This window comes from Myotis myotis, unplaced genomic scaffold, assembly GCF_014108235.1.
Source record: "Myotis myotis isolate mMyoMyo1 unplaced genomic scaffold, mMyoMyo1.p scaffold_m19_p_11, whole genome shotgun sequence".
Lineage (NCBI taxonomy): Eukaryota > Metazoa > Chordata > Mammalia > Chiroptera > Vespertilionidae > Myotis > Myotis myotis.
In genome coordinates, this window is record NW_023416315.1 from 14,754,601 (window position 1) to 14,782,410 (window position 27,810).

The following is a 27,810-nucleotide window of genomic DNA, read 5'->3' on the forward strand; positions in this document are numbered from 1 at the left end:
CGCCTCTCCGGAAAAGAGGGAGATCGGAGGGCCAAAGGGGAGGGTGGGTCCACTTCTCTTACTCCTGCAGAGCTAGGCAGGAGGGTCTTTCTCTCCGAGGCATTTACGTCCCGCACGGAGATTCCCGGACCCCGCGACCCCCGACAGGACCCTCGGACCCCACCAGCTCGCGCCCCGCAGCGGCCCTTTCGGTGCGACCTGAGCTCCGGGCTGCGCCTCGCACCGCGCGAGGACCCGGCGAAGGAGCCCTGAGCGCGGGGGCGCGCGCGCGGGGGGCGGTGCTCGGGGGCGGAGGAGCGGCGGGGACACGTGCGGCGGTGCGGGAGGGGCGGGGCTCGGCGCCCGGGGCTTTAAGAAGGTGTGGAGGGGGCGGGCGCTTTCCCCGGACTGGCCGAGGGGCGCTGCGCGGAGGCAGTGGTCGCTGCAGCTCGCCGTGGCCGGGGAGACGCGCTCTCGGCGCCCACGGATCCGGCCCCGCTCCGGCGCGGCCCAAAGAAACTTTGGGAGCCGGGGTCTCCCGCCGAACTTGCCTGCGGGGCTTCGCTGCCGAGCCCGCTCCGCTCCCCTCCGCCGCCTTCTCGCCTTCCCTCCGCGTGGCTTCTCCGTCCCGGCGTCTCCCAAACTGAATGAGCGAGCGGCGCTCGGAGCGCGCGGCGGCATGGAGCGCAGTGGCTGGGCCGCGCGGACTTTCCTCCTGGCGCTGCTGCTGGGGGCGACGCTGAGGGTGCGCGCGGCGGGGGGCTACTACCCCCGCTTCTCGCCCTTCTTTTTCCTGTGCACCCACCACGGGGAGCTGGAAGGGGATGGGGAGCAAGGCGAGGTGCTCATTTCCCTGCACATTGCGGGCAACCCCACCTACTACGTACCGGGACAAGAATACCATGGTAGGTACCAAGGCATCGCCGCGCTCGCCACCTGAGCCCGTGCGCCCGCGGCGCAGCGTTTTCCTCTCCTTTTCCCAAGGGGCCATTGAAACGAGAACCAACCCTTCCCTCAACATTGCGTCCTGTGGAGGGACACTTAACAAAGTTAGTGAGAATCGAGTCCGGGTTTACTAAGTCCCCTGCACACACATCACACTCCCCTCACGCATCCATCTCATCGTAATGGGCAGGTAGTGGTTAGAGATGCCTGAGAATTCTCGGGGTCGGGTCTTGCCACCCTCACTCCTAGTTCATGCAGCTGACACTTTGCATGAACCCGCGCACCTTGTTTCCTTAACCCCAGTGCTTGGGTTCCAGACCTTTGTCTTGCTCCCGGTTCCCCGCTGAAGGGTCCGCGGCTGACGCTGGGGCTGGCACCGGGCTTGCCGGATGGTCTGGTGCCAGATTGACGCGCCCCGGTCTTCGGCCGCCCCGCGCGGTCGCCAGCCCGCGGCAAAGTTCCCGCTGCTCACCAGCCAGGGGTCCCTCTATTTTATTCACTATCCAGCTGCCCCCCTGAAGGGTGGCGGCTGCCCCCAGCTCTCTATTCTTTTAAAAGTGTTTAAATGTCAGTAATGATGCTTTTCTTCATTCCTCTGTTACTTTAAACGTGCTGTTTATTCTTAGAATGATCTCTGTGATGTTTATTAATGACTTTGTCTTCTATTTATGCAGCTTTAATCTCCAGGTAGGGGCTGGGAGGCCCTTATAATTTAAAAGTACCTTTTAAAAAAGGATCATGATAGAGTCCTTCAGCAAAATTAAGTATTATTGAAGAAGTAAAATTTACCTCCAACAAATACAATTTTATGTGGTGCCTGTATTTTTAATATTTTAGACTAGTAAATCCAGTTTGTGGGAAAATAAAAAGGTATTGTCTATTTTTTCTGTATTTCTGCGGGAACTTCTTAATATTTCACTTCCATGGAGCTTTCAAGCCACGACAGGCACTATTTAATAAGAATTCCAAGGCAAAAAATTCTTAAACCTAACCAAAAAGAAACTATTGTCTAGTAATCTCATAGTTTTGAGCTCTTGTAGGCTAACAATTATTTACATAGCAGGAGATAATCCGTGGACCAGCTGGCATTTCAGATAACCATGCATATAAAAATGAAGAATGCTTAAGTTTTCAATTGAAAAATATACACCTTTATGTCTACTTTAAAATGTTAAGCCTAAATAAATGCTTTCTAGAGATTTAAATGAGTGCTTTTACAACTTTCCTGTGGCATGGTGGCAGCCTTGTCTGTAAAGCAGTTTAATTGGGTGGAATTTTAGACTTTGGGAAATTAATTTTCTATAACTAGTCTGTCCTTGAATAAAAGGGCTTACCACATCCTCTTCCCAAGAGCATTCTGGTGTTTTTCTGGGGTCTGTAAGTGGAAAGACCAGCCAATATGGCAACGCCGATCCAACCCAAAGACTGAGCCAATCACTCTGGGTAGCCCTTAGGAAGGGTGCTTGCCTATTAGTAAGTAGCTGTAAATGAGAGTGGTAAGTGAGACAAGGCTGAGCTAAAAGGTATGATTGTCAGATCGTGATTGAAGACCAGGTGATACTACAAAGCCCGTTTTCCACATCCTTTGAAAGGTGTCAGCATAGAAAACTTAAAAATGCCAAAATATGATATAGCATCTGCTTTTGCGATAAATCTAGGAAATGTAAGTCACCCTAAGACTGAACATAATCACATCCCTAAATCTGAAAAGGAATGGATGATATAGAGGAAGAATAAAGTGTAATACTTCAAGTTGGACATTGGGGGGAAAGTCTTGATGTATACCTCTTTTCCACTGCGAGGAAAGGTAGAGAAATTTTATTATGTAAGGCTAAGAAGATCAAATTATGATAAGGTTTGACAATAGTTAATGTCAGATATCAAATTTCTGTTACCTCTTTTATCAATATTTATATTTTGAAACTGGCTGTAACTATAGACCTTCAGAAAGCGTTTTCCCCTATAAAATGTTCTACAGGTAGAAGAAATATTTAAAAATGAAACAGTGCTTACATGCATCTCTTTTTCTCTTAGACTTTTAAAAATTAATATTAAAAATTAGTTATATAGTATCTTTTAATAATTGAGCTGCTGAAAACTTTACCTAATATACTTTGTGGTTGACTCCTTTTATATGAGAACAAAATAGGTCATTCGGCAAAAAATTTTTAAAGCTGAGACATCAGTAAAACATTAGTTTCAGACTTTATTTCTAACCTTCCACATCTTTAAAACATAGCAGTATATCAGAAAAAAAAAACACCCATTCTTACCTATGATTAACATTGAACTCAGCTTTTGAAGGCATCATGTTTGGATGCAGCTGATGGTTGTCTCTGTTTTGCCTAAATGAATGCATTGAGATGGAGAGAGGTGGTATGTGGAACAGCACCTTACCCAGAACATTACTGTGAATGAGACTGTGTCAGCTGCCTTCTGACCCTTGTGCTGCGTGACAGAGCTTGGAATGTGAGATGGAAAGGCAAGTGCCAGTCTGGTATCAGAGTGGTTCAAAATTATGGCTCTCTGTGTATGTGTCACACTTACTAGAGATTCATATTGAAAATCGATTTTGGAGAAAAAACAGAACCAAGGATATAATACTAAAGAATTCGAGGCTTGTGTGTCTCACAGAATTGTCACATATTTCCAGCGCTCAGCAGTATTTCCACCTTTTTGCAGTTTTGGCAGCTCTCTAAACAGCGCAGGGCTACTTCTACTAGCTCTCGCCTCTTCACGAAGGGGTGCCATTTGGCGCCCCTGTTGTCATCGTCCTGCGTCTTTTAAACTCTGTTAGTCACAGTGAACTATGGTGCCTTTAAATGAGTCCCCCACACCACCACAGTCCAGAAGCTCAGCAAAAAGAGGTCTCCTATAACATCCTGTTGAATAAAAAAAGAAAGGTCTCGGTCAGATTTTTTTTTTTTTTTGTAGAATTTCCTTTTTTTGCACAAATCCAAAAATATTGTCATTTTCCACATCATGGTTTCCAGGCCCAAACCTGTATTTTTTATTTTTTATTTTTTTGGTACAAAGTTGCAGATGATGGGAAAATTGGAAGTGGAAATCTGGATGGTCCAGTCAGGTAGCCATTCTATTTCCTAGTGATACCTGGTGATTCACTGCCCCTTCTCCTAGGGATCAGGGCCACCTTGTGAAATAAGGTTGATGCCTGTACCTTTCCTTTCCCATGATAATCCCTCTTTCTCACCCCCACAGGTCACGTATCTAGATACTTATTTTATTGTTTAAAGTATTACAGATAGTAGTGCATATGTCTCCTTTTTTTTTTTCCCCATTGACCTTCCCCCGGCCTCCCCTACCCCCTGGCACATGCCCTCACCCCCCCACCCCCCAGTGTCTTGTGTCCATTGGTTATGCTTATATGCATGCATACAAGTCCTTAGGTTGATCTCTTACCCGCCCCCACACACACTCCCCAGCCTTTTTTGTTGTTGTTGTTGGCAGCCCCGCCCCCCATTTAATTTATAGTGAATATGTCAATATTGGTCAATATTAAATTCTCCCACAATCTCAATCACAACAGTGGAAAGGCTTTTTTTTTTTTTACTTTTTGTTTGAAGGAATTTTGGCATCATTTTGGGGTAGAAAGACTATACCACCGAAATCATGTTAGTAAGGACCCATCTACTCACAAGATTGGCTTTACTCAGTGATCATCAGAAGGAGAGGTCAGACCTTAGAAAAAAACTTCTATGAAAGGCATGCATAGGTATATGAGTCTGCCCAAAGTGCTTGAGACAATTTGCCTGAATTTTTAAAAGAATAAATTAATTTTTAAATTGAGGTGACATTATATAAATTTCAGGAGGCTAGAATCTCTGTTACTATAGTGGCATAAGGTGGGGAAAATGTTCAATTACAGCACAAAATATGCTCTAAAATATTGATTTGAGGGGAAAAATTCTGCCTTAAACAGAAATGAATTGGTGATATGGCATGATGCTTTTAAAAGGGGATGTTTTTTGTATTTTTTAAATCCCTAGCAATAATTCTTTCATGCTACATTTCCATTCCATTATTTATTTAATCATATTGTGAGGTGGGTGGGAAAATAAATTCCTACTGCTAAAACAGAACATTTACCTGAAAAAAAGAAATAATCAGGATAAAATATATAGGGTACTTTGTTGTAACAATTGTCAGCATTACTATTATACATATGTATGTTCTGGAATCAACTGGTTGTTATTTTAAAATCACTGTTCAAAGGCAGTGCAATATAATGACCTTCCCAACATAGGAATGATATGTGTCAGCCATAATTTTTGGTAATATACTCCAGATTAAATTCTGTTCAAAGGACTGATTTAGATATTTGAATTAAAGTGATCTGCTCTTGCTAAGGTTACTGTTGATCAAATGTATGGTTATTTATCCTTTTTATGTCTCAGATGCCAGAATATTTAAACTCTCAGGATCATTTGTCAAATACAATTTATAAGTGAACTGCAGCTGTGTCCTCCTTGTGAATGACTAAGAAAACTGAGCATTTAAAGCATTTTGCTTTACTTGTCATGTATTGCATCTCACTTTCTACAATTTATTTCAAACACATTTTGCTGAAGTTTCTTAAGTCATAAATGTTGCTTTAATTTATATTTCCTGTGTGTTTCAATTTCAGTTATTAATAAAAACACACACACAAAACAGGTTTTTAGAATTATTGAAAATAACTTATTTATGCAGATATTCTTACTTCACTCACCACACTACAAGAAAGTATTTAATTAGGATATTTCCCTCTGATTTTATGAATCTTTATTTTAAACTTCTAAAATTTTCATTAAAAATGTTAAAGATTAAAAAGAAAGTTGTATCATTTAATCCTGTTAAGTATAATTTTTAAAGAACTGTCTTGTTAAAAATTTTTTTGTCTTTAAAGAGTAGGTGATAGCTATTTTAATTAGATTTTAAAGTAGCCCTGGCCAGATTTCTCAGTGGTTAGAGCAGGGGTGGGCAAACTTTTTGACTTGAGGGCCACAATGGGTTCTTAAACTGGACCGGAGGGCTGGAACAAAAGCATGGATGGAGTGTTTGTGTGAACTAATATAAATTCAAAGTAAACATCATTACATAAAAGGGTACGGTCTTTTTTTTCAATAGTTTTATTCATTTCAAACGGGCCGGATCCGGCCAGCGGGCCGTAGTTTGCCCACGGCTGGGTTAGAGCATTGGTCTGCAGACAGAAGGTCAAGGGTTCGAGTGCTGGTCAAGGGCATGTACCTTGGTTTCAGATTCTGATCCCTGGCCCCAGTCAGTGGGAGACAATTAATTGATGCGCTCTTTCACGTCGATGTTTCTCTCTCTCTCCCCCTCCTGCCTTCCACTCTCTCTAAAAAAAATCAATGGAAAAAATATCCTTCCATGAGGATTAAAAAAAAAAGATTTTGAAGTCAATACTGTTGACTTCCAATTTTTTTTAAATAAATTAGTCTCATTCAAAAGGAAATATCTTTTTTTTTTCCTCTTTAGAACTGGTCAAGTTTATAGAATGATCTGGAAACCTTGCATTATTAGTTACATAGGATATGTTGCATATTAAGCTATAATTGTTCTGATGATTTCAAATGCTACTTTGACACTTACTTTTTATGTCTTTAATCTTTACAGATAGCTGCCGATGCACTGATCCCTTTATTTCAGTTCATTTGTATTTGAAAAAACATAAATTGAGTGGCTATTACTTTTTGAACACTGGCATTTAAACATGTTGTATATATTCTCACACAAAACTGTGAAGTTTAAATTTTTTAAGTTTTTTTGTTTGTTTGTTTGTTTTTAATATGTTTTATTGATTTTTTACAGAGAGGAAGGGAGAGAGATAGAGAGTTAGAAACTTCGATGAGAGAGAAACATTGATCAGCTGCCTCCTGCACATCTCCCACTGGGGATGTGCTCGCAACCCAGGTACATGCCCTTGACCAGAATCGAACCTGGGACCCTTTAGTCCGCAGGCCGACGCTCTATCCACTGAGCCAAACCGGTTTCGGCTAAATTTTTTAAGTTTTTAAATTTAAAATTCTTTATGCCAAACAGAAATAAAAAAAAAGTAGTTGTCTCTACACTCTGTCAGGAAGAGAGAAAGGCAGGGCATTTGTTTGGATGGGAAGGTTCACTAGGAACAGAGAAGTGGTTTAGGCTGAGTCTGCGTGATGACATAACATATAAAATAGGAAATACATTTATCTAAATATTTTGGTTTCAAGAAACTATTGAGTGATTATCCCCCCAACTTTAGAGTCATTATAAAATAACAAAAGTATATAATTTTAATCTAATAAACTTTAGGCAAAGAAGTGCTAAAAACACATTTTCAGCAGTTGGAATTAAATTTTCAAATATGAAGATCCCATAGTGACTGTTCAAACAATCGGGCTGTTTTTTGTTAGTGTGTGTGTGTGTGTGTGTGATTATTCTTCATTCCCAGGAAATCCCTAGACATGATCTCACATTGGTATCCGTCGTGTAGCCCAAGAGAGTCATTTTCACCACGGTCACCTGCTAGGCTCATCTTATTGACAGCAGAGCTTCTGAGGAGTTGAATGCTGTGCTTGTGGGTTAACCAGTTATTTCTAAATGTGTGGTTCTCTAAAGCTGTACATTTTTTTCCCTTCTTTATCTGATGTGCTGTAGGAACCAACGATAATAACTGGATTTGGGGGTGTACAGAAGGATCAATACAAAATTTGATTTGTGGTTTAAAGTAGGCCAAATCACTCAAAAAACAAAGCTAAGGTATTAGATTGTTTTGAATGCCACAAAGAGAGAGTTATGGGAACTCCAAAGTTCCAAAGTAAACATTGAAAACCCAGGTTATCTTTTAATGCTGAATTAGCTCTCCCGAGGGAAATAAAATGTTATTTTTAAAACAAAATAAGTTAAATTTTGATTAGCGGATTCGTTGAAACTACAGGAGAGCCCATGAGTGTTTCATATAGGACTGGTTATTGATGTCCATTGAGGCCCATGTACCAGGTGACTGAGAGAAGGAGTGATAATGGTTTGCCAATGACTGACTGCTGCACTCACCTCAGAGTCATCTCTGCCTTTCCTGCTCTGCTCTTTCCTTCCATCTGTATCTCACCTGCTTTTCCTCCTCCTAATTTTTTTTATTGTCCGTCTTCTTTTGCTCCCTTTCACCATGTCACAGGTCCTTGCGTTCCCTCTCCGCTTTTCTGCTTTACTGCTCTGCTTCTTTGCTGTCTGTTCTTTCTCTTTCTTCCCTTCAGATTTCCTGTCACCGTTTCTGCTCCTTTTCTCTTTTCTGAAAAATGGCAGTACATTTATGTCAATGATTGGACTCAGTGGATATTTGCAATAATAGATGCAGCTGAGGACGTTTTTGTGTTGCTCTTTAAAAATGTTCTCTGTCTGTGACAAGCAGTTGCCCTTTTTGAAAATTATGGGTTAGCCATTTCGAAGAAAAGTGGGCCCTTCCTCCTACATTTTAAAATCTCTCAGAAGAACTGTCAAGCATGTAGCTGTTTAATGCTGAGTTAGCTACTTCCCCTGCTGTCAGGTATGTGGTCAGACTGTAGAGTCTGATGCACCTGAGCACATATATACAATGAATTAGCTTGACTCTAAAGGCAGCTCGTTTTCTTGCTGGTCTCATTGCCGAGGCTCATCATTGCAGTGGCAAGGCTTGGAAATAGTGATGCTACCGTTGTAGGGAGCTGGCACGCCACAGCGGTCAAAAAGGGGCCGGGGGGCCTTGGTATAAGGCAAACACTAGATTAGGAGTCAAATAGCTCTGGGGTAAGTCCCACAGTTTTTCTGGAACAATATGAACTCCAATGTACCATGTAAACTCCAATGTCTATTCTAGTTCGAAACTTCAATGATTCCTTACCTGAGAGCTCAGACTTGTAAGAGAAGTGCAGGGAGGCACAGCAATGTAGTGGAAAGAGTTCAGGTTTGGGCAGCAGAGAGACCCCGTGAATATCCGTTCTCTGCCACTTTTGGTTGTGTGCCTTTAGCAAGTTACCTATTCTCTCCAAACCTCAGGTTTCTCCCTTCTAATTTAGAAATAGTAATAGCTTCATTTCAGGGCTGTAGTTATTAAAAAAGGTAATACATACAAAGCACCTGACACTTACCTAATAAGTAGGTGTTTATCAGATAGTTTTTATCTTCTGGTACAATCACCCAACATTAGGTAAGGGTATTTGAAGCATTGTATATACTGATAGAAGCTGTTCACCGATGTCTGTTCACTCTGTGCCTTGTTAATATGTGGCATGTTTCAAGGTAGATTCCAAATTGAGTATATTGAAGAGGATCACAAAAGTTAAAAAAAAAATCAATCTACTACCAAATATGTATAATCAGAAAGTGCTTCCCAGCCAAAATACATATATGACTTGCCTTGAATTTAAAGGGTTAATATAGTGCTAGTCTAACTTAGCCAGTTTCTTCCTGTCCTAAACCGAGTATTCTTAGTTGATGGTCATGATTACAACCAAATTTTGTGTGTTTAGGTATTAGTGTAGGAAAGATGTCAAGATAAGTAAATAGCAACCTCCGAGTTTAATATATTTTGTCAAATCCTATAAAAATATATGTCTACAACCCTATGTAAAATAATTTTAAAGTGTAAAACTATTTCAGCCAAACTAGAACTAAGAGAGATTGATTTCGATAGTGGATCCAGAGTTCCCTAGGTCCTCAGGGACTGAGGGAGGAAACTTAAATCCACAAGTGGTTATGTGGTGAAATGGAAGGCTACTTCACTTACAATAAAAATATAAATGTTAGGATGAAGGCATTGGCTGGCCAGTGCACTCCGTCTGTCCATGTAGCAAAGCTTATATGGGTGGGCAAATGACTATTAGGTTATTTGGGAACATGGAGTTAGATGATCTCAATGGTAGATTCCAAGATCGAGGAAAGCTGCTCCATCCAACGCCTGTCAATGGGCTGGTTGGCATCTTCCTTCCTGGGCAGTATCAGAGGAAGATTGTCCTGTCTCTAGACTCCGTAATGTCTTGTTTTATGGCACTGATTGCTCGTTGTCTTTCCAGTCATTATCAAAATTCCCTTTCTGACTGATTTTGTCAAGAATAATGATGAATCCAGTTAAAAATACTCATCTTCAAAGCTCCATTGTCATGTAATTTAGTGAACAGTGGAAATCTACCGGGTGGTGGGGTCTTTAGAAAGATTATTGATAAAATTGATAAAGATGATTTAAAAAAAGACTCAGCAAATACTTGCTTTTTGCTCTCCCTTTATCGATTTCTTCTAGCCAGGATATGGTACAACCATCTTATGACCTTGAGAATAATGCTTACATGGTGTGGCATGAGGCGTTTGGACGGAGCCTGGGCCTTTGTTTATACCTGTACCAGTCCTGGAATACCACTTCTGGATTCTTTGTATCATAAGATAAATGAGTCAGGTTTCCTGTTATTTACTGTTGAATGTAATCCTAATGATTTCTTCTAAGCATACAAAGGATTCACTTTATATTCTCTTTGAGGTCAGTCATGCTTGTATCAAGCTCTGAATTACTCTGGATCTCCCATAGAATTGCTTTTGGTCACCATGATAGAACCAGGATGTTTCCTAAGACATTTTTGGTAATATATTTTCAAAGTATCCCTCAAGTTGTGCAACTCCTGCAGGTCAGCAGAATAGTGCATTTCATGTTAACTTTTAAATAGTGCTTTGAGAAGGTAACCTGTGCCTGACCTCCAGTTTTTGGAGTTTCTTAAAACTGACACATTATGCTAGTTAGTTTCCTTCTCTGGACTTTGTTTCCTGGTAGTCCTATCTCTCAAAAATGCAGTGTCACCATATGTAAATCCTGTTGACATTTAAAATACTTAGATGTGTGACATAGTTGTAAATGTGAGCGCTGCCCTAACTTTAACCTTATTTGTCATGTCTGGCTCAACCTCTAGGACCAAATCCAACATTGTCATTTCTCTTGCTTGCTACATTATCAACAGCGGAAACAGGCATCTCAGTCTTACCTTCAGGAACATGTAATCTTTTTGTGTAGCCACTTTTGTTATGAATGTTGACTATCCTATGATCATGGTCCCAGTTCTTTTCTTACTTCCTTTTCTCCGTAAACACTTCCTGCGTTCTCATCCTGCAAAAAGATGCAATAGGTCCAGTGTTTGTGATGAAGGAATATAAAGAAATTAGTTAGTTTTAAGCTCTTTTAGAAAAAAGTCGGTTCCCATGCCCATTCCAAGCACTGTTACTTTCAAAATTGTTTAAAAAGGCAACTCAGGGTCTTAGAAATAAATAACAACAACATTAACAACAACAAACCCTGCCTTGGCCCGTTTAGCTCAGGCTGATAGAGTGTCAGCCTGCGAACTGAAGGGTCCCAGGTTCGATTCCGGTCAAGGGCATATGCCTGGGTTGCGGGCTCGATCCCCAGTAGGGAGCATGCAGGAGGCAGACAATCAATGATTCTCTCTCATCATTGATGTTTCTGTCTCTCTCTCCTCTCCCTTCCTCTCTGAAATCAATAAAAATATATTTAGAAAAAAAAAAATGACAAACCCTAAATAACATTTAGCATATACCAGGCACTGAGCTCAACACTTTACATATATTAATACATGTAATTATCAGAACAACCTCATGAGGTAGGTATGTACTATTATCTTCCTTTTATGGATATAGAAACTGAGTCACAGAGATATAAATGTTTTGTCCAAGATCACAAAGCTATTATGCAGTCTGTCTTGCTCCAGAATCCATACTTTTAACCAGTATGCATTTATTTTCAAAAATGATAATATTTCAGGAAAGGGATAATAAGAAGAAAGAGTAAGAGACATTTTAAGAAAGAGAAAACAAGGGAAAGTAAAAGCTAATTTTGTTATTTAAAACAAAGTTTGAAAAATCAAACCAGAAAGTTGACATCCATGCCTAAAAGGGCCAGAATTTTAGTCCTAAATATTCCTTGACTAGATGTTATCTTTTAGATAAAGCACAAAGCAAAGATATCTTTTAGTATGCTGTTGACCTGAAAGTTAATGTACCTTCAAAGTATGACAAAGTGATTTGTAACAGTTGTTGAATGTAACATTAAAATTTTAAAGTAAATAGTAAATCTGTTCTCTGGCTCTCCAATAGAACTTGAGTAGGACTGAATATAAGAGGAGAATTATGAACTTAATCATTTTAAAAGATTTTCATTGATGTACATCTATTTGCAATATATGTCTTTCTTTAGCATATTTTGTAAGTGTTTTTGGTCTGAGGTGCAGCTTGCGAAATTGAATGATGTGGTACCGGGCCATACCCCAGAGCTTTCTGCCGTGTCAGACCTGCTCACTAGTCAGAGGTCTGTTCTCACAATGACATTGACACCGATGGCGTAACATTTGTTTTGTACTTGCTTTTATAGGGTTACTTTTTATAAGTGGATCAGATCTTGAGAAGTCACTTTATGTTGAGCTCATTTGAGTGAGAAAGAAAGAGCAACTGCCAAGCTACCTCTCTTGCCCTTACCCCCCAGTAATTCACCGAGGGCAGAGGCCAGACCTGGGCTCTGTGGCAACCAGGTGAGGGTGACACATGAGGGATTGCCGGGCTGTCAGCGTCTGCTCTTACATTCGTCACCATTATGGTTTATCCTAAAGTTTGCCATCAGATCGAACTGAAGTCCACTGGCACGTGGTAGAAGCTGAATCGAAGGGTGGAGGACAAATTCAGAGTGAAGGCTTCCTGTTCCTCACAGGTTCTCGGAGGGACTGAAGGGAGGCCCAGGCTTTCACTAGGAGAGAAAAATTTGCCTCATTAGACTTTAACAAAAAGATAGTAGCTTTTATAAAGATATTACAGCTGTCACAGGGGTGGGGGGACTGTATGAAAGAAGGGGAAGGGATTAGCTACAGAACATACTAGTACATGCATAACTCATAGACACAGACAACAGTGTGGTGATGGCCAGACGGAAGAGGGGGTGAGGGCGGGGTGTGTGTGTGGACAGAGCAGTGGGGAGGGGGAGATTGATATCTGCAATAGTGTAAACAATAAAAATAAAGTAAAAAAAAAAGATATCACAAAAAATGCAGAGAGGGTGCACATATAGATGTTTTCTTTTTTCAGGTAGGACAAACCAGACAGTTTCTCCTTTTAGCATTTGTCAGTGAGCTGTGCCAAGTTGTAATTCTGTTGGGCAAATCTGTGAGCCACAGGGGTGGGGTCACAAGCCATAGGAGCCTTTATTTTTACTGATGGCGGGAAACTGACCTGACTTGAAAATTTTTGAGTTTATTAGCTACCACAGAACGATACAGTTTGGAGACTAGCAGGTATATCAGGGCTCTCTGGTTGCCAGCCACAGGCACGTACATCGGCTAACTTGGGCGACGGGCATTTATTAATAGGAAGTAGGGCCTGGCCAGTGTGGCTCACTGGGAAGATGTCAAGTGCTTCTCTCAGTCTTCAGCTCACCAGGATCCTACCACCACTTGTCACAGTTGATCACCTTGACCTTCTCCTTGACACACTGTTACCATTGGCCTCTGGGATTCCCCTCTCTCCTAGTTCCCCCCTCCCTGCCTCCTTCTCAGCCTCCTTTGCTGTTTCGTCCTCTCCTCTCTGACCAGGGCTCTGCCTGCCCTTGCTCCTTTTGTCTTTCTCCTCTGTCCTGTTTAGCTAGGGATCCCGTCGACTCTGATGCTTAAAGTGCCATGTACATGCTGATGACTCCCTGGACTCCTATGTCTTACTCCCTACTCAACATCTCCCCTTGGATGTCTCTGTGGCATCTCAACCTCAGAGCTTTTTGTCTCCCCTCACTCTGTCACCTCAGAGTAGCTCCTTGAATCTCCTCAACTCCATTACTGCTGAGTTCTTATAGTTGTTTAATCCCCAAGCCTTTTTCTAACACCGCACATCCAATCCGTCCATAAGTCCTGCTGGGTTTACCTTAACAAACAGACCCAGAATCTGATATTGCCGCCTCCTCTCTCCTGGGTTATGGTAACTCCTAATCACCTGTCCTGTTTCAACACTTGCTCACCTTCATTCTAGTCATAAAACAGCAGCCAGAGTGATTCTATTAAAACCCGGGCCTCTTTTTTGTTCTTCAAACACATAAGCGGGTGAGTCCCATATCAGGGCCTTTGCACTTGCTGCTCCCCTTTCCAGCATGCTATTCCCCACTGAGCCCCATGCGGGAGTCCCCCCTTCCTGAGTCAGGCTCATATTCAAATGTCTCAGGGAGGCCTTCCCTGACCACACTAGAACTGTGGTCCCCCCTCTCCCCTGTATTCCATATCCCCCTGGACGGCTTTATTTTTTTTTTCCATGCTGTTTTCATTACCTACATGTTTTACTTTTACCTTGTTTGCTTTCTGTGTGCCTTCAGTAGAATGCCGTTATGTCCACAAAGGCAGGGGTTTTGTCTGGTCCATTTGCTGCTCTGTGGCCAGTGCCTAGAGCAGTGCCTGGGACATAGCAGGCACTTTGAACATTTTGATTTGAATCAATGAGCAAAAATAACATTTAGGAATCCTATCAAATCTCAGTTATGGTTAAAACTGTTGTGTGAAAGTGATAATTCCAAAATAATTAAAGTAATCATAAATCACCAGGGAATGATTTATGAAGATGGATTTGTGAGTACAACTTCTAAATTTTGATTTTTTGATTCCATGATAATGTTTAAAAAATACGAGTATCATGTTTCTACTTTCCCACCCTCCAAACTTACAAAATTCTCATGACTTTTGTGAGGCTGTGTAATGCTATTTATAGTAGCCTGTTGGATTCCCTTTGCTTTAACTATATGTTAGCATATCCAAAAAGGTTCTCATAGCAATTAGTGACTATAATTATTAATAGAAACTATAATAGACTTCAAGCTCTTATTCCCAGAAGTTTCTTTATGCTGCACCATAAATAAATTCGAAGCAATTTTGATGAATGGGTAACTACTTTGTATTCATCTGAATGGGAGTATAATGGGAAGAACAGACACTGAAATAGCTTGGCTCCACTCTCATCAGATATGTAATAACTTTATAGAAAACACAGAAAAGGACACTCAAAAAGTTTCTTAAAAGATTTAATCTTTAGCCCTAGCTGGTTTGACTCAGTCAGCCTGTGGACTGAAAGGTCCTGGGTTCAATTCCAGTCAAGGGCATATGCCCAGGTTTTGGGCTCGATCCCCAGTAGGAGGCATGCAGAAGGCAGTCAATCAATGATTCTCTCTCCCTTCCTCTCTGAAATCAACAAAAATACATTACAATATTTTTTAAAAAGATTTAATCTTTAAAGAGAAATATATTTGGGCAGAGATGAGTCTACAGAGGGAACAGTAGCTGAGAATTCTGGATCTTCATGAAATTGCATTTATTGATACATTCTAAGTTGTGTGGATCAGAGGTTCCTAAACTTGTGGATATTGACATGAATGTTCCCAGGAGTTATTCATGAGAATTATAAGATTTAAGTAGATAAGATTTAAATTCCCTCCCACCCACTCTATGTCTAACATATTTGAATACTTTAATTTATGAGCGTCTGAAATCAGAGGAGACTTAACCTTTAGAGATTTTTGTGGTACAGAGCAGACATTCTCGGGGGACTGGCTGGGTTCATTTCCAACTTCACATGTGGCCTTGAGCAAGTGACCTCACCTCTTTGTGTCTCAGTTTTCTCTTCTGCAAAAGAGCCCTGATGACTGTACCTGTCTCATTGGTTTGTTATGAAACTTCAGTGAGATAGTGCATACAAAGAGCAGCACAGCACTTGGCACAGAAAATAATGTTGAGTATTATTAATGTGGAATACTTTCTGATTTTTTTCCTGTGAGGTTCTCTATTTACAATAATGGGGTTTATAATCTTTGTTCTCTTAACATTATGTGCTTATTGTATTGACATTTAAGAAACAATTTTAATGACTGCATAATATTCTACTGTATGGTTGTGGCATGATTTATAAATTGTTTGATGTTTTTGGCATTTTCACTTTTTTTCAATATTGTAAACACTATAATGAATATCTTTGTACATCTTTCAAATTTTGGCGAAAATCCCCCCTCCCAAAGTTGAGGTCTTATTTTTTAATGAATTTCTGTATGCACATAGTGTTAATATATTTGTGCAAACAGATGCACTTTCTTTTGTTCTCTCATGTTGCTTTTGTCCTCAAAGAGTCTTTTTCTGCTTAGACACTAGGTAAATATTCACATAAATATTTTGTCTATCTTATTATATTTTATGGGTTATAATAACGTGCATGCACTGTTAGTGCCTGGATCTCATTTGTTTATGTTTTTTTTCTTGTGGAGCAAGCGGCGCCCTAGCCCTGCAGAGGCACTCTCTGTTGTTACAGTTACCTTCTGCTGTTACCTGCTTTGTCTTAGCCGCTATCAGAACTGCTCTTGAAAAAGCCGTCCCGTGCACCATATGGATTGAATTATTGCTACTGACGGCGGTGGTCGCGTGCACATGCCAGATGCCGCTACTTAAGCCTTCAGGCATCTTTGTTTCTTTCAACAGGGTATCGTTCACTCTCCTGCGCACAATTCTTTTTGGGACGCCACTGTTCACATTGTGAAGCCCACTGGATCAGATAAACTGCTGACATCATGAATGTGCTCTTTTGCTGATAGTACTTTTTGAGCGTACCAATCATGAAAGCATTTCTACTTCATCTTGTAGCACATATGTATTGTCTCCTGCTTATGGACATTAGAAGTGTGGGGGGCATTTTCCTCTTTACCAAAGAAAATATTAATAAACCAGACAGTGAACATAGTAAAATGCAAACTGTGTTCTTTTTAAGTTAGCTCGAGTTACCCCTGTGGCTCTCGACTCTCATATCCTTTCTTGTAAGTGATGCGCTGTATCTCATCACAGCCTTCTCTCTTCCTAAATCTAGTGATGCTCAACTTAAGGCATCCTCAAAGGATGATTACCCCTCTATTTCTAACAGAAGTCAAGTGACCGATGCCAGTAATTGTGACATGGATCTGCTCATAGCACTCCAGCATTCCAGCCCTCCTCGGCACTTCTCAACGGGACGGTGTCATACCTCTTTGCCCTGTAATTCTGAGAAATACTCGGTAGGAAAATTTAGAAAATTTTGTTATGAGATCCAATGAAATCCTCTTTGAAATTGTCCTCAGGACTGTGCCCTTCCAGTGCGAGAAGGAAACGAATCTCTAAATCTAATCTCTTGTAAGCAGTTTGTGGTTTTATCCACATATATACCTGCAGACAGGAATGGGATCAAACTATACCTACTACGGTGGGCTTTTCTCACTCAGCTATAAGGCCTAAGTATCTTTCTTTTTTAAAAAATTCATCTTTATTATTGAAAGTATTATAGATGTCCTCCTCTTTTCCACCATTGATTCCCTCCACCCCGTTCCTGCCCCCTCCCCACCTTGTTGTCTGTGTCCATGGGTTATGTGTATATGGATATAAATTCGTTGGTTAATCTCTCCACCCCTCCCCTTCCCTCTGAGACTCATCAGTCTGTTGCATGCTTCCATGTCTCCGGATCTGTCAATGTCAGTAAATGCAGAGCTTCATCTTTATTTAGTGGCTACATAGTATTACATTGTATGGAGATATCTATCTATCTATCTATCTATCTATCTAATCTCCCTCTAGGATACAAGTTCAGGTTAATATCTACAACATTGCAAGAGATTTTTTTAATTCATTTTTATTCCCCACCCATGCCGTAGGACAACTAAATATTCTAAAACTGGCAGTTTGTTTAGTTTATTCATCCAGTACTTACATTTGGAAAATAAAGGAGGTTCTCTAGCCTGGCTTCTCTAATCTGAAATATTCATCTATACTTTGTAAAAGAATCATAATGGATTTAATGTTTTATATTCTTATTGTCATATGCTATATATAAAAACAAATTTAATTTTCTAAATACATTCTAAAGGTAAGATTTTGACATGGTAAACATAGATATAGGTAAGAATAATTCAAATGTTAAAAATAGGAAAAGAGCAAAGAATATTAGTTTAGGTCAGGTAAATTCTTACTTTAGTTAATAAAATTAAGTAATTGTTTAAACAGTTTAAATTAAAAATTTTATGGAAAAGTATTGTTCGCATATGTCAGGGGTGGGGAACCTTTTTCTGCCAAGGGCCATTTGGATATTTTTAACGTCATTCGAGGGCCATACAAAATTATCAGCTTAAAAGTTAGCCCGCTATTTTTGTCAAACATTTACTTAACTCACCCTAATGCCTTGGCTGGGCCAGACCAAGTGATTTGCGGGCCTTAGATAGCCCTCGGGCCGGACGTTCCCCACCCCTGACATAAGTATTCTAGATTCTCTAGCTTTATAGGAAACAAAGGACTCTGCTGTGCTGGCAAAAATGAGAGAAGGTCTAGGAATGGTCTGATCCAGCAGGTGAGTAGGGAAATATGTGAGCGAGATGTGTTATCATCGCCATTAATGCCAAGATTAATTTTATTATTTTTTTGCCCAAATAGATTATTTAGAACAAAGTCTTTTTTGGTGGTGGTAAGGAGAGGGATAAAAAGACACCTTTCAATAGTGTTTGAGAATTCAGGATTTCAATACGATCATTACTAAAGAGTAGCTAATATTTACTTTATGCTTCTTACTTACAGGCACTTGTAGTTTATATGCATGATCTCATTTAATTTTCACAACTGTTTGAAATGACACTCCTCTGCATATTTTACACGAGGAGAGGCCGAGATATGCAGATGGATTTAGTAGCGCTCCTAAGGTCATGGAGCTAACAAGGGGCAGAGCAGAATGCAAACCCAGGAGGAGAATTTCTAGAGTTGGACTCACAATCCTGAATCACTTCCCATGTATTTGTCTCAAAAAACAAACAAACAAACACACACACAAACAGACAACCCCCCAGAAACTAGTTCAGCAGCACATTTTGTTTCTGTTTGCTTTGAACTTGAGTTGGTACCATTTCCCTGACGCTTGAGTGAATTAGCTCACACCTGGTGAGCACATTATCCAATCGGCTGGTTCTCTCTATTTCTTTTCTGGTCTAATCTTGCCCATTGTATAATTTATTAACTGCCACAAGAATGTAAACCATTGTAAATGGGGCTGGGGGTGGGGGAACTAAAATTCATCAGTTGGTGATTTCTAACTCTCCATTTACTTGCTCCTTTAAAAGTAAAGCAAAAATAGGCAAAAATATTGCCAACCATAAATTTTAAAGCTGAGTTTTGAATTCCTTGACATTTAAGATATAAAAAAGATAAGTTTGGGAAAAATGGATTGGTTTTTCATCAGGACTTGGAACAGTTGTAAAGTATCTTCTTAATTCTGTCTTCTCTCAGAATGGTCACCTGTTTACCTCAGTTAGCCAAGAACACAAGAACGTATAACAGACATGTGTTCTAGTCTGTATTTCTTGCACAAGCAACATTTTAAATCCCCCTGTTCATTAGCTCTTTGCTGACCAAATACATTTGTGTTAAAGCAATTCATCTGCCCTAACAATTTCCATATCCCTCTTGTGCACACGCACCTCCAAACACCAGCCATCCATAAAGCTGGTTCAAGCTTGTTAGTGATGTCTGAAGAGAAATTAACGTGTGTGAGGAAAGCACTGCATGCAGTCTTTATTAATTACGTAGCTCTGCCATTTCTAATCTTTCTGAAAGGTTTTACAATACTTTTTTCCTATATATAAAGAAGGGTTTGGGGGCAGATCAGAATGCCTACTTTGCTTATTCATTTGAATCCTCACATGGACACACAGCATGGACATACACACACAAATATAAATAAAGACTAGAGGCCTGGTGCATGAAATTTGTGCATGGGGATGGGGGGTATCCCTCACCCTGGCCTGCAACCTTCCCAATCTGGGACCCCTCGAGGGATGTCCGACTATAGGATTGGGCATAAACCAGCAGTCAGACATGCTTCTCGCAATCCAGGACAGGGGTAGCGTTGCCTGGGCCGCAGCCACAGGCGCCTGGGATGCAGCTGTAGGCACTCGGGACCGAGGGTGGGGCGGCTTCACCAGGGCCTGGCTTTGTCAGGAAGGGGATGTCCAGAAGGTCGTCCAGAAGACCTTCAGTCTAATTAGCATATTACCCTTTTATTAGTATAGATATATAGGAACATTTCATAGAAGCTTTAGTTGTTTTTTTTTTTCCTTAGTGGCTGGTCACTCTAATCCTGGTTTGGGAATCAGTTTTATTTAGAGAGGATTCTACTGTTTCATTGATTGACTTATTCGTTCACTCATCAAATACATCAGGAATTTTCTGTCCTTATGGAGATTAGAGCCAAGATAGGAGAGTCAGAAAATAATAAGAGAAGTAAATAAAAAATACAGTATGCTAGATGAGAAAACCAAAGCTAAGGAGAAAAGAATGCAGGGAAGGAGATAGGGCTTGTCAGGAGGTGGGAGGTGGTGAGGACTTTCCCCTTGAGCAGCTGACCTGAGTGAAGACTTGGAGGCGTGAGGGGTGAGCTCTGCAACTGTCTGAGGAAGAGCTTCCTGGGCAGAAGCGACAGGAAACAGAGGAGCCTGCATCTGTATTTGGGCCACTGCAATGGTGGAGAGTGTGTCTGGGTGGGCAGGCAGTAGAGGGAGATGAGGAGGGGAGAAAGAACCACTAAAGTAGAGTTTCATGGGCCTTTGTTAGGATTTGAGTGAAAGGGAATCTTTTGAAGGGTTTTGAGCTTATAAGGAGCAACTCCATTGAATATCTTCCTTTCAGAATTAGGAATGAGCTACAAGGGGGGGCAGGAATGGAGGCAGGGAGCAGTTAGGAGGCCATTGGGACTCATCAGCTGGATTAGGATGGTATCTAATTTTAATCTTTTGAAGATATCGTGTGTCTGTGTGCGTGTGTGTGTGTGTGTGTATGCGTGCGTGTGCGCGCGTGCGTGTGCGTGTGTGTGTGTGTGTGTGTGTGAGAGAGAGAGAGGGTGTGGGGAGAGGTAAAGGAGGGGCGAGGGAGGGAAAGAGAATGGGAGAAGTCAGGGTGGCTTCAAGAGTTCTGGCTTGAGTGATGGGGGGATAGAGTTGTCATTTATTGAGATGGGAAGACTGCCGGAAGAGGAGGTTTGGGCAGAGCATCAGGAGCCCGCTGTAGCACATGTTAAGCTGAGGGAATTGTTGGACACATGCGAGAATTGCTATTAGGCAGTTGGATACAAAAAATGGAATTCAGGGGCGAGGTCTGAGCTGGGGATATAAATGGGTCAGCTTCTGCATGTAAATGGTATCACAAGGAGTGAGTGAGCAATAAGAGGAAGTCCATGGGGATTTACTCCAAGCAATGCAGGAAGGAAAGGAGCAGCATGTGATTGTGAAAATTTTATTGGGTTTTGTGTTTGGAGGTTTGTGTGACTTTCAACAAATCTCTATTATTGGGCTCAGTTTTCTTGCCTGTAGAATGGGGAAGTAAATAGCCTCAGTGATCATTTTTTGGACTAGATGATCCGGTCATTTGTAAAATATGAAGTCTAATGTTTCTGAATTTTTTCAGTTTGGCAACAGAGAGGCTGAGAGTCTTTACTTTTGGTTCAGTGAGATTGTTTCTGAGAGCCATTGCATAATGAGTCATCTGTGTATGACTAATCACAGGTACTACTTCTGATCCTAGTCTTTCATTTGTCCAAACACGAGCTCTAACGAAGTGTGCATGCGTGTACACACACACACACACACACACACACACACACACACACACTCTGATGATCTCTGTCAGTCTGATCTTTCAGATGGTTGGGTGGCTGAGACAACAGTGAATGGTAGAAAACTACCCATAAGGCTGCTTCACTGTGACCCAGAAGCATCCTGTGGTACACATGGATTTTCTTTTTTTTTTTTTTTTAATTAAAAAATTTGCTTGTGCCCCAATATATGGTCTATTTTTGAATATGTCTTATGAGCATTTGAGTAGAATGTATATTCCCTGGCTTTCGGGTGAAGTGTTCTGAAGATGTCTATTAAGTCCATCTGATCTAGTGAGTCATTTAGGATTGCTGTATCTTTGCTGATTATTTGTCTAGAAGACTTATCCAGTGCTGTCAGTGGTGTATTAAAGTCCCCTACAATGATTGTATTGTTGTCGATCTCTCCTTTGATATCTTCCAGGAGTTTTTTTTATGAATTTGGGTGCTCCTGCATTGGGTGCATATATGTTTACCAGGGTTATATCTTCTTGTTGTATTGATCCCTTTAGTATTATGAAGTGGCCTTCCTTATCTCTTGTTATGGCCTTCACTTTGAGGTCTATTTTGTCCGATATAAGTATTGCTACCCCAGCTTTCTTTTCCTTTCCATTTGCCTGAAAGATATTTTTCCATCCTTTCACTTTCAGTCTGTGTGAGTCCCTTCTAATGAGGTGGGTTTCTTGTAGACAGCAGATGTATGGGTCATGTTTTTTTATCCATTCAGCCACTCGATGTCTTTTGTTTGGAGCATTTAGTCCGTTTACGTTTAAAGTTATTATTGAAAGGTACTTGTTTGTAGGCATTTCTGTTTTTGTGTGGCTGTTTTCTTTCTGAGCTTTTTATTTCTTATTTTTATACCAGTCCCTTTAGCATTCCTTGCATTGCTGGCTTGGTGGTGATAAACTCCCTTAGCCTTTTTTTGTCTGTGAAGCTTCTTATTTCCCCTTCAAGTTTGAATGATAGCCTTGCTGGATAGAGTATTCTTGGATTTAGTCCTTTGCTTTGCATCACTTTGTAAATTTCCGTCCATTCTTTTCTGGCCTGATGTGTTTCTGTTGAGAAATCATTTGACAATCTAATGGGAGATCCCTTGTATGTAACTTTCCGTCTCTCTCTTGCAGCCTGTAAGATTCTCTCTTTGTCCTGAACATTTGCCATGGTAATTATGATGTGTCTTGGTGTGGGTCTTTTTGGGTTCACCTTGTTTGGGACTCTCTGGGCTTGTGTGACTTTTTTCTTCCCCACCTCAGGGAAGTTTTCTGATATTATTTCTTCTAATAGGTTTTCTAATCCTTGTTCATCCTTCTGTTGTTCTGGTACCCCTATTATTCGTATGTTGTTTCGTTTCATGTTGTCCCAAAGCTCCCTTAGGCTCTCCTCCTGTCTTTTCATTTTTTTCTCCAATTGCAGAACGTTTTGGGTGTGTTTTGCTTCCTTGTCTTCTAAATCACTAATTCGGTCCTCCGCTTCTCCTAGTCTACTGTTGAAACTTTCAATGGAGTTTTTCATTGCAGCTATATCACACTTCATTTCTTCTTGGGTCTTACTTAAGTTGTTGATTTTTTCATCTGTTTCTTCTAGCTTCTTCCATATGTTATCGATTTTTTCATCTGTTTCTTCTTGCTTCTTGGAGAGGTTGTCGATTTTTTCCTCCATCCGGTTTATGCACTCTAGGACCCTTATTCTGAATTCTTTTTCTGTCATGTTGCATGCCTCTGTATTACTTAGCTGCTTTTCTGGAGAGTCCTCCTTCTCTTTCCTTTGGGGGTTTCTTTGTCTACCCATGTTTGATCTCGCTGACATATCTAGATGTTGAGTCGTTCAGTGGCTGCTCCCTTGGTGGCAGTGACTCCTTGGTCTGTGGTTGCTCTTCGGGTGGTTGCGGTAGCAGCTGCTCTTCAGTTGGCAGCAGCTCCTCTGGTGGGTGCTGTTCACAGCTGTGGTGGCTCTTCTGGCTGGTGGGGCAAGGTTTCACGTACAGCTGCTGTTCCTCAGCAGAGGGTGTGGTGCTCAAGAGGTTGCTGTTGCTTGGATCTGCAGGTATTCAGGAGAGTGTTGAGTTTCCCTGCGATACACTGTTCCTCTGTGTTGTAAACCACAGTCCTTATTTTAAAGCAAGCCGCATTTGTTTCCCAGACTGCCTTATTTTGTGTTTAGCAAAGAGTCAGTTTGTGGGTCAGCCTCTGGGTGGCAGTGTTCTGGGGTTGGCCTCTGAGGCTACAGGGCCTCTCTGTCCAGTGGAAGTTCACTGCCCAGAGCTGGCTGCGTAAGAGTTACCAGTGCTGTCGGATTTTCTTAAACTTGCAAGAAATCAGTCACAAATCATACCTAAACTTTTATTTCAGGAATTGCAGCCCATTAATCTTATTATTTTTTCTTGAAATAGTAGAAGCTGTGTACCAAATATGTAAAAGATTTTAAAAGTTTCAGGAACAGTGACTGGCACTAGGTCTTGTTTGTTTCAGAAAGACAAATGAACTCCATAAATCGCCAGTAAAAATCGCCTTATTCTTCGGGGAGGGGAATATTCATTGAGTGCTTAATCCATGTGGGTACTGATGGGTGCTTATTGTGCATTATCTTGATTTAATTAATCTTTCTGTGAACATGATGAGTAGATACTGTTCTATCCATTATTTAGATGAGGACATGAGACACACGTAGCTTAAATCCCTTGCCTTGAGTTGCATCAGAAGGGCTGTTCAGTTTGGAAGTTAGAAGTCAAACAGAACTCTGGGGCCTCAGAGGTCCTGTTGCCCCACGACACACATCGTATTCTTGAGGTGTCCAGGTCAGGAGAGCCACATTTAGCAGAGGTGTGCCGCGGGAGTTTGAAGGGCCCACGTCTGTGCTAGTCTTTGACCAATGTCTGCTGTTCTAGCGTTTCCAATGCTCGGGCGACAACTGGGCCGTATGTTACTATCTTTCAGACCATTACAAGTGCTTTTTCAAACCCACATTAAGGTATGTGTTTTGCCTTCAAGCAGATTTTCTGCAGATTTAATGTATTTCCTCTCTGTCACACAAACATGTGAGTATTACTTAGTCAATAATCCAGGAATGACTCTGAAGTCTGAAAATATTCAGATACATATAAAACTAATACAGATGCATTTAGAAGAGAGGACCCCTATTGGGGAGGAAAGGGAGCCTGGGATCAAAGTGGGTGAGTGGCATTTATGGAATATAATGAACAACATAAACTGATGAACAAAAACAGATCCAGAGAAGCATCGAGCAGACTGTCAAACCTCAGAATTAGATAACTTTTTATAGTTAAAGACCAGGGACTCATTCTTCTAGTTTCAATCCCTAATATAATTATTGTAACTTCACCCATTTTTATTCAGCAGACTATATATATATATAAAATTTGTTTTCCTTCAGATATTAATTTTCTTCTGGAGTGATGAGAAGTTTGAAAGATCCTTTTTCACTTGAGACAAATTTCAGATTCATTCTCTCTCTCTCTCTCTCTCTCTCTCTCTCTCTCTCTCTCTCTCTCTCTCTCTCTTCTCTTAACTCGAGGGACAGAATTCCAGAGATATTTCCAATGAGAATGGCTTGATGAAGCCAAGGCAAACAGCCCAGTGCGCCTCCAATGATACCTCTGCAGCATTTCCTGTGCACTGCCAGCGTTCTTCCTGCTTTATGGCAGTTTTCTTAGTCTCCTGTTACCTGTGTTTAGCTTCCAGTTCCAGATTTGAAGTGTTAATCTTCTTCTGGCTTAGAGAATCCCAAGACACCGAAAACATTCATTCATCACCCTCCCTCCTTTTTCCCTTTTCATGTTCCTCTTTGACTGTCATTTCTAAGCACAAGTTGTAAGGTTGCCAGGACATTTCTCTTTTAACACCCCAGTGATTCCATTCTTCTTTATTTTGGTCCAGGACAGCAGTATTTGCCATCTACAGCTTCATCTTTACCATCTACTTCCTTTTTAAGTCTACACTGACATTCTAGCAGTTCTAACTAAGCTTCTTAAATCCTCGCTAATAACCCCTTTTGGGAGAAGATGTAAACAGGTCTTTTTAGTCTAAAATACTTTCATATCTTCTCCTTGTTAAGCAAGCTTCTATCCAATGATTATAGTATATCAGTATGATTTCTAATTAATAAGTTTTGAAAACTAACCTGGAGGAGAGATTTTTCACATAAGATTTATTTTTATTTTACCCCAAATTATTCTGTAAGGATATACTTTTATATCATGCTCATTAAAATTTATATTTTTTTTGTCTTATTTTAAAAATTGTGTTTGGCTTTATCCTGGCCTTTTATTTATAGGAGATTGATTCAGCAATATTGTACCCTGTTTTCTTATTGAACACTTGTTATGTTAAAATAAGTTTTATCAGGGTTGGGACATCATAGAGGACTCTGATTTCATATAATGAAGAGATAGCAGGGGGAGAAACACCTTTTAATAAGACCAGAGCCCATTTACATGTTAAAATACTACTTTCTTCAGTAAGATGAAATTTAAAGGTGGATTTTTTTTTCAAAGAAAGCAAAATGGCATGTTATCAGAATATTCCTTCCATCCTTCTGTGAAAGTGTCAGCATCCTTCCTATTTAAACAATGTAATGATTTAAAATTTTCCTGAACTTTTGAATGTAAACAGCTACTCTGTGTGCCTTTTTAGTACATGTCTCCCTCCTGCTTTCTATGGGAAAGATACTGGTTCTTCATGTCTCCTTTTACTTTATACAAATATATGCATTTGGGGCCATTTCCAGTGACATAATTTAGGACCCCAGAGATTTTCTTACAGTGTCAAGTTTACATCGAGAGAAAGAGAGAGAGAGAGAGAGAGAGAGAGAGAGAGAGAGAGAGAGAGAGAGAGAATATGTGTTTAAAGAAAGGCTTATAGAAATATTTCAAGAGAAATAGCCATATTAGTTGAAAACGGGAAAGGGACCAGAGTAAGTTGTCAACTCATGATTGCTTAGGTGCCCAAAGTAAAAATTTAAATAAATTTACTTTAAAATGAATATTGTACAGTGTTAGCGAAGTCAGGAATCATAGAGAGTTGTACATAACTTACGTACTTTAAAAAATCAGTATTTTATATTTTCTGACTTTGTAAATAGACTGTAGGAAGATATAAACAACCAGACCCAAGGTTCTCAGAGAATCTTGTACTCAACTCTCTACTGCCTTGAAGTTCATCAAATAAGTAACAAACAGAATCAAAACAAAATAAAACAACAACGAAACCACTGGTTTTTTAAAAAAAGCCATACAAAGCAAGAAATAGCAATAGCAACAAATCTAAATTATTTCCTTTAGGATTAACTTGACAGTTATTACAATGAAATGATGTTTGACATCAAGTAGGAACTGGTATCTGAATCTATAATAATAAAAGCGTAATATGCTAATTAGACCGGACAGCTGAACGACCTTCTGGACGTCATTCTGGACATCTTTCCAGATGAAGCCACAGCCACGGGGGCCGAGGCAGAGGCAGTTAGGGTGATCAGGCAGGCAGGCGAGCAGTTAGGGGAGATCAGCCTGGAAGGTGAGTGGTTAGGGGCGATTAGGCAGGCAGGCGAACTGTTAGGAGTGATCAAGCAGGCAGGTGAGCAGTTAGGGGCGATCAGGCAGGCAGGCACAGTGGTTAGGGGCGATCAGGCAGGCAGGCAGGCCAGCGGTTAGGAGCCAGCAGTCCCAGATTGTGAGTGGGATGTCTGACTGCCGGTTTAGGCTTGATCCTGTGGCATCCCAGATTGTGAGAGGGTGCAGGCCGGGCTGAGGGACCCATCCCCCCCCCCCCGCCCCCTGTGCACAAATTTCATGCACCATGCCTCTAGTGTGAATATAAGTCCCTTAGATTTTTAAAGTTAGGGGCTCAAAAGTCTAAGAAGGCCTAAAACATAGATGCTTGTGAGAGCTAAATCACATAAGCACATACAAAAGACATAATGAAATTGTTTTCATGGTAAAGAGTGTTGGAAGATTTGATAAAAGTTCAGGTTAAATACTAGAGTGAAAGAAATGTCTCCTTAAAGCAGGCTTCTGCAAAAAACTGAGATGAACATAACTCCCATCACACTGAGTGTGCCTGATTAGGACTATGATTTAGTGATATGTTCAACATCCAAAGTAGTAATTATATAGTTAGTGATAAGGCAATTCCAAGATCTAAATTAAAGAACATAGTACTTTACTAGTATTCCCCTAAAAAATACCATGTTTAC

The 27,810-nt window shown here is 40.7% G+C and overlaps 1 protein-coding gene across 2 annotated transcripts in view; it reads left to right on the forward strand.

The window, feature by feature from the left end:
- The first annotated feature begins 395 nt into the window (after positions 1 to 395).
- Positions 396 to 27,810, forward strand: part of RELN (reelin) — a 439,320-nt gene continuing 411,905 nt past the window's right edge. The window contains exon 1 of one of the 2 annotated variants that reach the window (XM_036327598.1): positions 396 to 884. In XM_036327598.1, the coding sequence (XP_036183491.1) occupies positions 659 to 884 (226 nt within the window). In that variant the 5' untranslated portion in view covers positions 396 to 658. The remainder of the gene's footprint in view (positions 885 to 27,810) is intronic. The other variant, XM_036327599.1, reaches the window with a different exon arrangement.